Raw genomic sequence first — 13,935 nt, 5'->3', positions numbered from 1 at the left:
AAAAAGGCACTTAGGACTTCTTTGAAAACACTATCTCCATATTATAATGTAATGTAACTGGCAGCTTCAAAAGATGCTAAATGTCAGCACAGCCTTACTTTTAGTCCTTTGTCATTTGTTTACACAGATAGTTCATTATTTATACATATTTCTTTAAATAATTGTAGTATTTTTTCTGTCTCTTCAAAGGAAATACTGAAGGCTGAGATGTTGCAACTCAGACGTGGACCTGAACGGGAAATGAAAGACGAGAAAGACTTGGATGACTCTGGGATGGGAGATGAGCTAGAAAAACATCAGCTCTCAATCAGTATGTCTGAGATGGAGGAACAGCAAAATGACATACAGCAACAGAAAGAAATACTCCAAAGAGAGAGATGTGCACTAGAGGAAATAAAGATTGAGATAGACAGAGAGAAAGACAAAATAGAGAAAATGAAGGACAGGATCAAAGATGAAAACAGCAGGTTGGAAACAATGACAGAACAGCTCAACAAAGAGAGGGAAAAGGTTGAGAGTATGAATTTGGACTCTTTCAGAATGAAGCAAGAGCTTGAACTAATGCATGCCGAGATAGAAAGAAAGGAAGAAAATGTTAAGTGCAGCCAAGCTCAACTTGATGAAGACAAAAGAGTTATTGGGGAAAAGAAATTAGAACTGCAAAAAGAAAAGGAAGACAATGAGAGAGATGCCAAAAAGATCAGCGAAGATCTAGACATACTTAAAATAGAGAGAGAAAGACAAAGAGAAGAAATACTAAATGAAAAGGAACAGCTTGAAAAACAGAAGAGTGAATTACTAAATGAAAATGTAGAGATCCAAAAGAAAACCTCAAAATTGGATATTATTGCAAATGAAATAAAAAGAGAACAGAGAGAAATAGAGGAAAAAGCAGGGGAACTTACAAAACAAAAGGAAGACTTTGATGAAGAAATGAGAAAACAGACAAAAGAAGTTAACGAAAGCAGAAATGAACTTGAACAGAAATGGAAAGATTTAGAAAAGGTGAAGGAATTTCTGCAGGCTGAAATACAGCAACAAAGACAAGATGCTCAGAAACTCCTGGAGGATACATTAAGAGCAGAAAAGCTGAAGAAAGAACAAATTCAGAATGAAATGGAGGAACTAAAAAACAAAATGGCTGACATGGAAAAAAATATGGCTGATCTCCAGAGACAAAAGATGGAGGTAAAGATGAAACATGATGAATTTGAGGTAAGGATGGAAAAAGTGAAAATTGATATACAAATACTAGAGGAAAAGGAAATGAACATAAAAAGACAGAAAGAAGAACTTGATAAAAGAATGGTTGAGACAACGAGGGAAAAACAGCTCATTGAAAAAGAAAAAAATTACTTATCCGGACAAAGGGAGGAAACAGAAGCTAAATTAAAACTCTTGAAAAAAGAAATGGAAAAAGTGAAAAGCATTGAAAATGACATTCAAAAACAGAGAGAAGATGTAGATGCCAAAATACAGAAGATGAAAAGGGAGATGAGAGAGATGGGACTCACTAAAGCTGAGCTGGAGGCCAAGAGAAGACAACTGGAGCACACCATCAGAAGGAACACCAGAAAACTAAACGAGATGGAACAATCAAAGACAAAAATACAACAAGCTAAAGAAGATCTAGATGCAGTTATGGAGAGGATAACACTGGAGAAGAAAGAACTTAAAGAGATGAAATATATTTTAGAAACCCAGATTCAGAATGACAGAAAGGAACTTGAAAGGATTGAGAAGGAGCTTAATCAGAAAATCAACTTTTTGGAAACTGCACATAACAGATTCAGAGAAAATGAATATGCACTTAAAATGCAAATACAAACTCTGGAGAAAACTAGGGAAGATGTAGAAAATGAAAGACACAAAATGGCAAAAGTGATTCAGGAACAAAGTGATATACTTGAAAATGAGAGGCAAATGCTTAACAAAGCAATAGAAGAGATACAAAAACAAAGGGAAGAAATCAAACAGGAAAGGAAGGAAATAGACATGAGAAGAGTGCAGATGGAGGAAATTCAGAAAGAGATAGAGACAAACAGAAAAGAAAGGCATGATGTTCTAAAAGATAGAATTAAAGAGCTTAACCAGAGGATCGAGTTGTTTGAAATTGAGAGCAACAAACTGAGAGAAACTCAAAATGAACTTCAACTCCAAAGACAAACTCTTCAGACATCTAAAGAAGACTTGGAGAAAGAAAGAGGTAAAATGTCACATGACTTTCAGGAACAGAGAGATATCCTCACAAACGAGTGGCAGAAATTGGACGAGACTAAAGAGCAGATGAAAAGAGAAAGGAAGGAGCTGGATCAAGAAAGGAAAGAAATAGGCTTGAGACTAGTTGAGATGGAGCAGCTTCAAACGGAGGTAGGCAAAATGAAACAAGAAGCCCAAGTTGGTATTGAAGACAGAATTAGAGAAGCCTCTATTGAGACTGAACAACTTGTCAAGGCAAAGGAAGAGCTCGACACAAAAATGCATGAAATAAAGATGGAAATGGACGCCCTTCAGAAACTCAAGGTTGAGTTGAAAAGGGAAAGAGAAGAACTTGATAGAAATATGGAGCAGACAAAGATTGAGATTGACCAACTTGAGATGGACAAATCTAATATTCAAAGACAGAAAGAAGAGCTTGAAAAGGCCATGTTTGACACAAAAGTTGAAAAGGAAGATCTGGAGAGGCTAAAATCTGACATCTTAAAACAAAAGGATGACACTGAGGCGAAACTGGTGACGCTGCAGCAAGAGATGGAGGAAATGGGAGTCTTGAAGGATGACATGAAGAAGCAGAAGGATGAACTGGACGACAAGATGCAGAAGATGAAACGAGAGATGGAAGAGATGGAACTCACAAAAGCTGAGCTAGAGGCCAAAAGAAAAGAGTTGGAGCACACCATCAGAAGAAACACCAGGAAACTGAATGAGATAGAACAATCAAAGACTGACATGCAACAAGCTAAAGAGGAGGTGGATAATGCAATGAAGAAAATCACGCTTGAGAAAGAAGAACTAAATAAAATGAAAGTGGTTTTGCAAAGGCAGTTTGAGGATGATAGAAATGAGCTTCAAAGGATGGAAAGGGAGCTTCATCAAAGGATAGGATTGTTTGAAATTGAGAGCAACAAACTGAGAGAAACTCAAAATGAACTTCAACTTCAAAGACAAACTCTTCAGACATCTAAAGAAGACCTGGAAAAAGAAAGAGGTAAAATGTCACATGACTTTCAGGAACAGAGAGATATCCTCACAAATGAGTGGCAGAAATTGGACGAGACTAAAGAACAGATGAAAACAGAAAGGAAGGAGCTGGATGAAGAGAGGAAAGAAATAAGCTTGAGACAAGTTGAGATGCAGCAGCTTCAAACGGAGGTAGGCAAAATGAAACAAGAAGCCCAAGTTGGTATTGAAGACAGAATTAGAGAAGCCTCTATTGAGACTGAACAACTTGTCAAGGCAAAGGAAGAGCTTGACACAAAAATGCATGAAATAAAGATGGAAATGGACGCCCTTCAGAAACTCAAGGATGAGTTGAAAAGGGAAAGAGAAGAACTTGATAGAAATATGGAGCAGACAAAGATTGAGATCGACCAACTTGAGATGAACAAATCTAATATTCAAAGACAGAAAGAAGAGCTTGAAAAGGCCATGTTTGACACAAAAGTTGAAAAGGAAGATCTGGAGAGGCTAAAATCTGACATCTTAAAACAAAAGGATGACACTGAGGCGAAACTGGTGACGCTGCAGCAAGAGATGGAGGAAATGGGAGTCTTGAAGGATGACATGAAGAAGCAGAAGGATGAACTGGACGACAAGATGCAGAAGATGAAACGAGAGATGGAAGAGATGGAACTCACAAAAGCTGAGCTAGAGGCCAAAAGAAAAGAGTTGGAGCACACCATCAGAAGAAACACCAGGAAACTGAATGAGATAGAACAATCAAAGACTGACATGCAACAAGCTAAAGAGGAGGTGGATAATGCAATGAAGAAAATCACGCTTGAGAAAGAAGAACTAAATAAAATGAAAGTGGTTTTGCAAAGGCAGTTTGAGGATGATAGAAATGAGCTTCAAAGGATGGAAAGGGAGCTTCATCAAAGGATAGGATTGTTTGAAATTGAGAGCAACAAACTGAGAGAAACTCAAAATGAACTTCAACTTCAAAGACAAACTCTTCAGACATCTAAAGAAGACCTGGAAAAAGAAAGAGGTAAAATGTCACATGACTTTCAGGAACAGAGAGATATCCTCACAAACGCGTGGCAGAAATTGGACGAGACTAAACAACAGATGAAAAGAGAAAGGAAGGAGCTGGATCAAGAAAGGAAAGAAATAGGCTTGAGACAAGTTGAGATGGAGCAGCTTCAAACGGAGGTAGGCAAAATGAAACAAGAAGCCAAAGTTGGTCTTGAAGACAGAATTAGAGAAGCCTCTATTGAGACTGAACAACTTGTCAAGGCAAAGGAAGAGCTCGACACAAAAAAGGATGAAAGAAAAATGGAAAGGGACACCCTTCAGAAACTCAAGGATGAGTTGAAAAGGGAAAGAGAAGAACTTGATAGAAATATGGAGCAGACAAAGATTGAGATCGACCAACTTGAGATGGAAAAATCTAATATTCAAAGACAGAAAGAAGAGCTTGAAAAGGCCATGTTTGACACAAAAGTTGAAAAGGAAGATCTGGAGAGGCTAAAATCTGACATCTTAAAACAAAAGGAGGACACTGAGGCGAAAATGGTGACGCTGCAGCAAGAAATGGAGGAAATGGGTGTCATGAAGGAAGACATGAAGAAGCAGAAGGATGAACTGGACGACAAGATGCAGAAGATGAAACGAGAGATGGAAGAGATGGAACTCACAAAAGCTGAGCTAGAGGCCAAAAGAAAAGAGTTGGAGCACACCATCAGAAGAAACACCAGGAAAATGAATGAGATGGAACAATCAAGGACTGACATGCAACAAGCTAAAGAGGAGGTGGATAATGCAATGAAGAAAATCATGCTTGAGAAGGAAGAACTAAATGAAATGAAAGTGGTTTTGCAAAGGCAGTTTGAGGATGATAGAAATGAGCTTCAAAGGATGGAAAGGGAGCTTCATCAAAGGATAGGTTTGTTTGAAATTGAGAGCAACAAACTGAGAGAAACTCAAAATGAACTTCAACTTCAACGACAAACTCTTCAGACATCTAAAGAAGACTTGGAAAAGGAAAGAGGAAAAATGTCACATGACTTTCAGGTACAGAGAGATATCCTCACAGACGAGTGGCAGAAATTGAACGAGACTAAGGAACAGATGAAAAGAGAAAGGAAGGAGCTGGATGAAGAGAGGAAAGAAATAGGCTTGAGACAAGTTGAGATAGAGCAGCTTCAAACGGAGGTAGGCAAAATGAAACAAGAAGCCCAACTTGGTATTGAAGACAGGGTTAGAGAAGCCTCTATTGAGACTGAACAACTTGTCAAGGCAAAGGAAGAACTCGACACAAAAATGCATGACATAAAGATGGAAATGGACGCCCTTCAGAAACTCAAGGATGAGTTGAAAAGGGAAAGAGAAGAACTTGATAGAAATATGGAGCAGACAAAGATTGAGATTGACCAACTTGAGATAGTCAAATCCGATATTCAAAGACAGAAAGTAGAGCTTGAAAAGGCAATGTTTGACACAAAGGTTGAAAAGCAAGATCTGGAGAGGCTAAAATCTGACATCTTAAAACAAAAGGAGGACACTGAGGCGAAACTGGTGACGCTGCACCAAGAGATGGAGGAAATGGGAGTCTTGAAGGATGACATGAAGAAGCAGAAGGATGAACTGGACGACAAGATGCAGAAGATGAAACGAGAGATGGAAGAGATGGAACTCACAAAAGCTGAGCTAGAGGCCAAAAGAAAAGAGTTGGAGCACACCATCAGAAGAAACACCAGGAAACTGAATGAGATAGAACAATCAAAGACTGACATGCAACAAGCTAAAGAGGAGGTGGATAATGCAATGAAGAAAATCACGCTTGAGAAGGAAGAACTAAATGAAATGAAAGTGGTTTTGCAAAGGCAGTTTGAGGATGATAGAAATGAGCTTCAAAGGATGGAAAGGGAGCTTCAACAAAGGATAGGGTTGTTTGAAATTGAGAGCAACAGTCTGAGAGAAACTCAAAATGAACTTCAACTTCAAAGACAAACTCTTCAGACATCTAAAGAAGACTTGGAAAAAGAAAGAGGTAAAATGTCACATGACTTTCAGGAACAGAGAGATATCCTCACAAACGCGTGGCAGAAATTGGACGAGACTAAACAACAGATGAAAAGAGAAAGGAAGGAGCTGGATCAAGAAAGGAAAGAAATAGGCTTGAGACAAGTTGAGATGGAGCAGCTTCAAACGGAGGTAGGCAAAATGAAACAAGAAGCCCAAGTTGGTATTGAAGACAGAATTAGAGAAGCCTCTATTGAGACTGAACAACTTGTCAAGGCAAAGGAAGAGCTTGACACAAAAATGCATGAAATAAAGATGGAAATGGACGCCCTTCAGAAACTCAAGGATGAGTTGAAAAGGGAAAGAGAAGAACTTGATAGAAATATGGAGCAGACAAAGATTGGGATCGACCAACTTGAGATGAAAAAATCTAATATTCAAAGACAGAAAGAAGAGCTTGAAAAGGCCATGTTTGACACAAAAGTTGAAAAGGAAGATCTGGAGAGGCTAAAATCTGACATCTTAAAACAAAAGGAGGACACTGAGGCGAAAATGGTGACGCTGCAGCAAGAGATGGAGGAAATGGGTGTCATGAAGGAAGACATGAAGAAGCAGAAGGATGAACTGGACGACAAGATGCAGAAGATGAAACGAGAGATGGAAGAGATGGAACTCACAAAAGCTGAGCTAGAGGCCAAAAGAAAAGAGTTGGAGCACACCATCAGAAGAAACACCAGGAAAATGAATGAGATGGAACAATCAAGGACTGACATGCAACAAGCTAAAGAGGAGGTGGATAATGCAATGAAGAAAATCACGCTGGAGAAGGAAGAACTAAATGAAATGAAAGTGGTTTTGCAAAGGCAGTTTGAGGATGATAGAAATGAGCTTCAAAGGATGGAAAGGGAGCTCCATCAAAGGATAGGGTTGTTTGAAATTGAGAGCAACAAACTGAGAGAAACTCAAAATGAACTTCAACTTCAAAGACAAACTCTTCAGACATCTAAAGAAGACTTGGAAAAGGAAAGAGGAAAAATGTCACATGACTTTAACGTACAGAGAGATATCCTCACAAACGAGTGGCAGAAATTGGACGAGACTAAACAACAGATGAAAAGAGAAAGGAAGGAGCTGGATGTTGAGAGGAAAGAAATAGGCTTGAGACAAGTTGAGATGGAGCAGCTTCAAACGGAGGTAGGCAAAATGAAACAAGAAGCCCAAGTTGGTATTGAAGACAGAATTAGAGAAGCCTCTATTGAGACTGAACAACTTGTCAAGGCAAAGTTAGAACTCGACACAAAAATGCATGAAATAAAGATGGAAATGGACGCCCTTCAGAAACTCAAGGATGAGTTGAAAAGGGAAAGAGAAGAACTTGATAGAAATATGGAGCAGACAAAGTTTGAGATCGACCAACTTGAGATGAAAAAATCTAATATTCAAAGACAGAAAGAAGAGCTTGAAAAGGCCATGTTTGACACAAAAGTTGAAAAGGAAGATCTGGAGAGGCTAAAATCTGACATCTTAAAACAAAAGGAGGACACTGAGGCGAAAATGGTGACGCTGCAGCAAGAGATGGAGGAAATGGGTGTCATGAAGGAAGACATGAAGAAGCAGAAGGATGAACTGGACGACAAGATGCAGAAGATGAAACGAGAGATGGAAGAGATGGAACTCACAAAAGCTGAGCTAGAGGCCAAAAGAAAAGAGTTGGAGCACACCATCAGAAGAAACACCAGGAAAATGAATGAGATGGAACAATCAAGGACTGACATGCAACAAGCTAAAGAGGAGGTGGATAATGCAATGAAGAAAATCACGCTGGAGAAGGAAGAACTAAATGAAATGAAAGTGGTTTTGCAAAGGCAGTTTGAGGATGATAGAAATGAGCTTCAAAGGATGGAAAGGGAGCTTCATCAAAGGATAGGGTTGTTTGAAATTGAGAGCAACAAACTGAGAGAAACTCAAAATGAACTTCAACTTCAAAGACAAACTCTTCAGACATCTAAAGAAGACTTGGAAAAGGAAAGAGGAAAAATGTCACATGACTTTAACGTACAGAGAGATATCCTCACAAACGAGTGGCAGAAATTGGACGAGACTAAACAACAGATGAAAAGAGAAAGGAAGGAGCTGGATGTTGAGAGGAAAGAAATAGGCTTGAGACAAGTTGAGATGGAGCAGCTTCAAACCGAGGTAGGCAAAATGAAACAAGAAGCCCAAGTTGGTATTGAAGACAGAATTAGAGAAGCCTCTATTGAGACTGAACAACTTGTCAAGGCAAAGTTAGAACTCGACACAAAAATGCATGAAATAAAGATGGAAATGGACGCCCTTCAGAAACTCAAGGATGAGTTGAAAAGGGAAAGAGAAGAACTTGATAGAAATATGGAGCAGACAAAGTTTGAAATCGACCAACTTGAGATGGACAAATCTAATATTCAAAGACAGAAAGAAGAGCTTGAAAAGGCCATGTTTGACACAAAAGTTGAAAAGGAAAATCTGGAGAGGCTAAAATCTGACATCTTAAAACAAAAGGAGGACACTGAGGCGAAACTGGTGACGCTGCAGCAAGAGGTGGAGGAAATGGGAGTCTTGAAGGATGACATGAAGAAGCAGAAGGATGAACTGGACGACAAGATGCAGAAGATGAAACGAGAGATGGAAGAGATGGAACTCACAAAAGCTGAGCTAGAGGCCAAAAGAAAAGAGTTGGAGCACACCATCAGAAGAAACACCAGGAAACTGAATGAGATAGAACAATCAAAGACTGACATGCAACAAGCTAAAGAGGAGGTGGATAATGCAATGAAGAAAATCACGCTTGAGAAGGAAGAACTAAATGAAATGAAAGTGGTTTTGCCAAGGCAGTTTGAGGATGATAGAAATGAGCTTCAAAGGATGGAAAGGGAGCTTCAACAAAGGATAGGGTTGTTTGAAATTGAGAGCAACAGTCTGAGAGAAACTCAAAATGAACTTCAACTTCAAAGACAAACTCTTCAGACATCTAAAGAAGACTTGGAAAAAGAAAGAGGTAAAATGTCACATGACTTTCAGGAACAGAGAGATATCCTCACAAACGCGTGGCAGAAATTGGACGAGACTAAACAACAGATGAAAAGAGAAAGGAAGGAGCTGGATCAAGAAAGGAAAGAAATAGGCTTGAGACAAGTTGAGATGGAGCAGCTTCAAACGGAGGTAGGCAAAATGAAACAAGAAGCCCAAGTTGGTATTGAAGACAGAATTAGAGAAGCCTCTATTGAGACTGAACAACTTGTCAAGGCAAAGTTAGAACTCGACACAAAAATGCATGAAATAAAGATGGAAATGGACGCCCTTCAGAAACTCAAGGATGAGTTGAAAAGGGAAAGAGAAGAACTTGATAGAAATATGGAGCAGACAAAGTTTGAGATCGACCAACTTGAGATGGACAAATCTAATATTCAAAGACAGAAAGAAGAGCTTGAAAAGGCCATGTTTGACACAAAAGTTGAAAAGGAAGATCTGGAGAGGCTAAAATCTGACATCTTAAAACAAAAGGAGGACACTGAGGCGAAACTGGTGACGCTGCAGCAAGAGATGGAGGAAATGGGAGTCTTGAAGGATGACATGAAGAAGCAGAAGGATGAACTGGATGACAAGATGCAGAAGATGAAACGAGAGATGGAAGAGATGGAACTCACAAAAGCTGAGCTAGAGGCCAAAAGAAAAGAGTTGGAGCACACCATCAGAAGAAACACCAGGAAACTGAATGAGATAGAACAATCAAAGACTGACATGCAACAAGCTAAAGAGGAGGTGGATAATGCAATGAAGAAAATCACGCTTGAGAAGGAAGAATTAAATGAAATGAAAGTGGTTTTGCAAAGGCAGTTCGAGGATGATAGAAATGAGCTTCAAAGGATGGAAAGGGAGCTTCAACAAAGGATAGGGTTGTTTGAAATTGAGAGCAACAAACTGAGAGAAACTCAAAATGAACTTCAACTTCAAAGACAAACTCTTCAGACATCTAAAGAAGACTTGGAAAAAGAAAGGGGTAAAATGTCACATGACTTTCAGGAACAGAGAGATATCCTTACAAACGAGTGGCAAAAATATGACGAGACTAAAGAACAGATGAAAAGAGAAAGGAAGGAGCTGGATCAAGAAAGGAAAGAATTAGGCTTGAGACAAGTTGAGATGGAGCAGCTTCAAACGGAGCTAGGCAAAATGAAACAAGAAGCCCAAGTTGGTCTTGAAGACAGAATTACAGAAGCCTCTATTGAGACTGAACAACTTGTCAAGGCAAAGGAAGAGCTCGACACAAAAAAGGATGAAAGAAAAATGGAAAGGGACGCCCTTCAGAAACTCAAGGATGAGTTGAAAAGGGAAAGAGAAGAACTTGATAGAAATATGGAGCAGACAAAGATTGAGATCGACCAACTTGAGATGGAAAAATCTAATATTCAAAGACAGAAAGAAGAGCTTGAAAAGGCCATGTTTGACACAAAAGTTGAAAAGGAAGATCTGGAGAGGCTAAAATCTGACATCTTAAAACAAAAGGAGGACACTGAGGCGAAAATGGTGACGCTGCAGCAAGAAATGGAGGAAATGGGTGTCATGAAGGAAGACATGAAGAAGCAGAAGGATGAACTGGACGACAAGATGCAGAAGATGAAACGAGAGATGGAAGAGATGGAACTCACAAAAGCTGAGCTAGAGGCCAAAAGAAAAGAGTTGGAGCACACCATCAGAAGAAACACCAGGAAAATGAATGAGATGGAACAATCAAGGACTGACATGCAACAAGCTAAAGAGGAGGTGGATAATGCAATGAAGAAAATCATGCTTGAGAAGGAAGAACTAAATGAAATGAAAGTGGTTTTGCAAAGGCAGTTTGAGGATGATAGAAATGAGCTTCAAAGGATGGAAAGGGAGCTTCATCAAAGGATAGGTTTGTTTGAAATTGAGAGCAACAAACTGAGAGAAACTCAAAATGAACTTCAACTTCAACGACAAACTCTTCAGACATCTAAAGAAGACTTGGAAAAGGAAAGAGGAAAAATGTCACATGACTTTCAGGTACAGAGAGATATCCTCACAGACGAGTGGCAGAAATTGAACGAGACTAAGGAACAGATGAAAAGAGAAAGGAAGGAGCTGGATGTTGAGAGGAAAGAAATAGGCTTGAGACAAGTTGAGATAGAGCAGCTTCAAACGGAGGTAGGCAAAATGAAACAAGAAGCCCAACTTGGTATTGAAGACAGGGTTAGAGAAGCCTCTATTGAGACTGAACAACTTGTCAAGGCAAAGGAAGAACTCGACACAAAAATGCATGACATAAAGATGGAAATGGACGCCCTTCAGAAACTCAAGGATGAGTTGAAAAGGGAAAGAGAAGAACTTGATAGAAATATGGAGCAGACAAAGATTGAGATTGACCAACTTGAGATAGTCAAATCCGATATTCAAAGACAGAAAGTAGAGCTTGAAAAGGCAATGTTTGACACAAAGGTTGAAAAGCAAGATCTGGAGAGGCTAAAATCTGACATCTTAAAACAAAAGGAGGACACTGAGGCGAAACTGGTGACGCTGCACCAAGAGATGGAGGAAATGGGAGTCTTGAAGGATGACATGAAGAAGCAGAAGGATGAACTGGACGACAAGATGCAGAAGATGAAACGAGAGATGGAAGAGATGGAACTCACAAAAGCTGAGCTAGAGGCCAAAAGAAAAGAGTTGGAGCACACCATCAGAAGAAACACCAGGAAACTGAATGAGATAGAACAATCAAAGACTGACATGCAACAAGCTAAAGAGGAGGTGGATAATGCAATGAAGAAAATCACGCTTGAGAAGGAAGAACTAAATGAAATGAAAGTGGTTTTGCAAAGGCAGTTTGAGGATGATAGAAATGAGCTTCAAAGGATGGAAAGGGAGCTTCAACAAAGGATAGGGTTGTTTGAAATTGAGAGCAACAGTCTGAGAGAAACTCAAAATGAACTTCAACTTCAAAGACAAACTCTTCAGACATCTAAAGAAGACTTGGAAAAAGAAAGAGGTAAAATGTCACATGACTTTCAGGAACAGAGAGATATCCTCACAAACGCGTGGCAGAAATTGGACGAGACTAAACAACAGATGAAAAGAGAAAGGAAGGAGCTGGATCAAGAAAGGAAAGAAATAGGCTTGAGACAAGTTGAGATGGAGCAGCTTCAAACGGAGGTAGGCAAAATGAAACAAGAAGCCCAAGTTGGTATTGAAGACAGAATTAGAGAAGCCTCTATTGAGACTGAACAACTTGTCAAGGCAAAGGAAGAGCTTGACACAAAAATGCATGAAATAAAGATGGAAATGGACGCCCTTCAGAAACTCAAGGATGAGTTGAAAAGGGAAAGAGAAGAACTTGATAGAAATATGGAGCAGACAAAGATTGGGATCGACCAACTTGAGATGAAAAAATCTAATATTCAAAGACAGAAAGAAGAGCTTGAAAAGGCCATGTTTGACACAAAAGTTGAAAAGGAAGATCTGGAGAGGCTAAAATCTGACATCTTAAAACAAAAGGAGGACACTGAGGCGAAAATGGTGACGCTGCAGCAAGAGATGGAGGAAATGGGTGTCATGAAGGAAGACATGAAGAAGCAGAAGGATGAACTGGACGACAAGATGCAGAAGATGAAACGAGAGATGGAAGAGATGGAACTCACAAAAGCTGAGCTAGAGGCCAAAAGAAAAGAGTTGGAGCACACCATCAGAAGAAACACCAGGAAAATGAATGAGATGGAACAATCAAGGACTGACATGCAACAAGCTAAAGAGGAGGTGGATAATGCAATGAAGAAAATCACGCTGGAGAAGGAAGAACTAAATGAAATGAAAGTGGTTTTGCAAAGGCAGTTTGAGGATGATAGAAATGAGCTTCAAAGGATGGAAAGGGAGCTCCATCAAAGGATAGGGTTGTTTGAAATTGAGAGCAACAAACTGAGAGAAACTCAAAATGAACTTCAACTTCAAAGACAAACTCTTCAGACATCTGAAGAAGACTTGGAAAAGGAAAGAGGAAAAATGTCACATGACTTTAACGTACAGAGAGATATCCTCACAAACGAGTGGCAGAAATTGGACGAGACTAAACAACAGATGAAAAGAGAAAGGAAGGAGCTGGATGTTGAGAGGAAAGAAATAGGCTTGAGACAAGTTGAGATGGAGCAGCTTCAAACGGAGGTAGGCAAAATGAAACAAGAAGCCCAAGTTGGTATTGAAGACAGAATTAGAGAAGCCTCTATTGAGACTGAACAACTTGTCAAGGCAAAGTTAGAACTCGACACAAAAATGCATGAAATAAAGATGGAAATGGACGCCCTTCAGAAACTCAAGGATGAGTTGAAAAGGGAAAGAGAAGAACTTGATAGAAATATGGAGCAGACAAAGTTTGAGATCGACCAACTTGAGATGAAAAAATCTAATATTCAAAGACAGAAAGAAGAGCTTGAAAAGGCCATGTTTGACACAAAAGTTGAAAAGGAAGATCTGGAGAGGCTAAAATCTGACATCTTAAAACAAAAGGAGGACACTGAGGCGAAAATGGTGACGCTGCAGCAAGAAATGGAGGAAATGGGTGTCATGAAGGAAGACATGAAGAAGCAGAAGGATGAACTGGACGACAAGATGCAGAAGATGAAACGAGAGATGGAAGAGATGGAACTCACAAAAGCTGAGCTAGAGGCCAAAAGAAAAGAGTTGGAGCACACCATCAGAAGAAACACC

General features: G+C 39.5%; 1 protein-coding gene across 5 annotated transcripts in view; it reads left to right on the top strand.

The window, feature by feature from the left end:
- The window catches only part of si:ch211-250g4.3 (uncharacterized), a 59,804-nt gene that overhangs the window by 13,653 nt on the left and 32,216 nt on the right, over window positions 1–13,935 (top strand). For 3 of the 5 annotated variants that reach the window (XM_062530241.1, XM_062530240.1, XM_062530239.1), the window contains exon 5: window positions 190–13,935. This exon is cut by the window's right edge. In XM_062530241.1, coding sequence (XP_062386225.1) covers window positions 190–13,935 — 13,746 coding nt within the window. The remainder of the gene's footprint in view (window positions 1–189) is intronic. The other 2 variants (XM_062530243.1, XM_062530242.1) reach the window with 2 other exon arrangements.

This window comes from Sardina pilchardus, chromosome 24 (genome assembly GCF_963854185.1).
Source record: "Sardina pilchardus chromosome 24, fSarPil1.1, whole genome shotgun sequence".
NCBI lineage: Eukaryota > Metazoa > Chordata > Actinopteri > Clupeiformes > Clupeidae > Sardina > Sardina pilchardus.
Note: the sequence above shows the minus strand (reverse complement) of the source record. Positions and strands in the feature narration are given on the sequence as shown.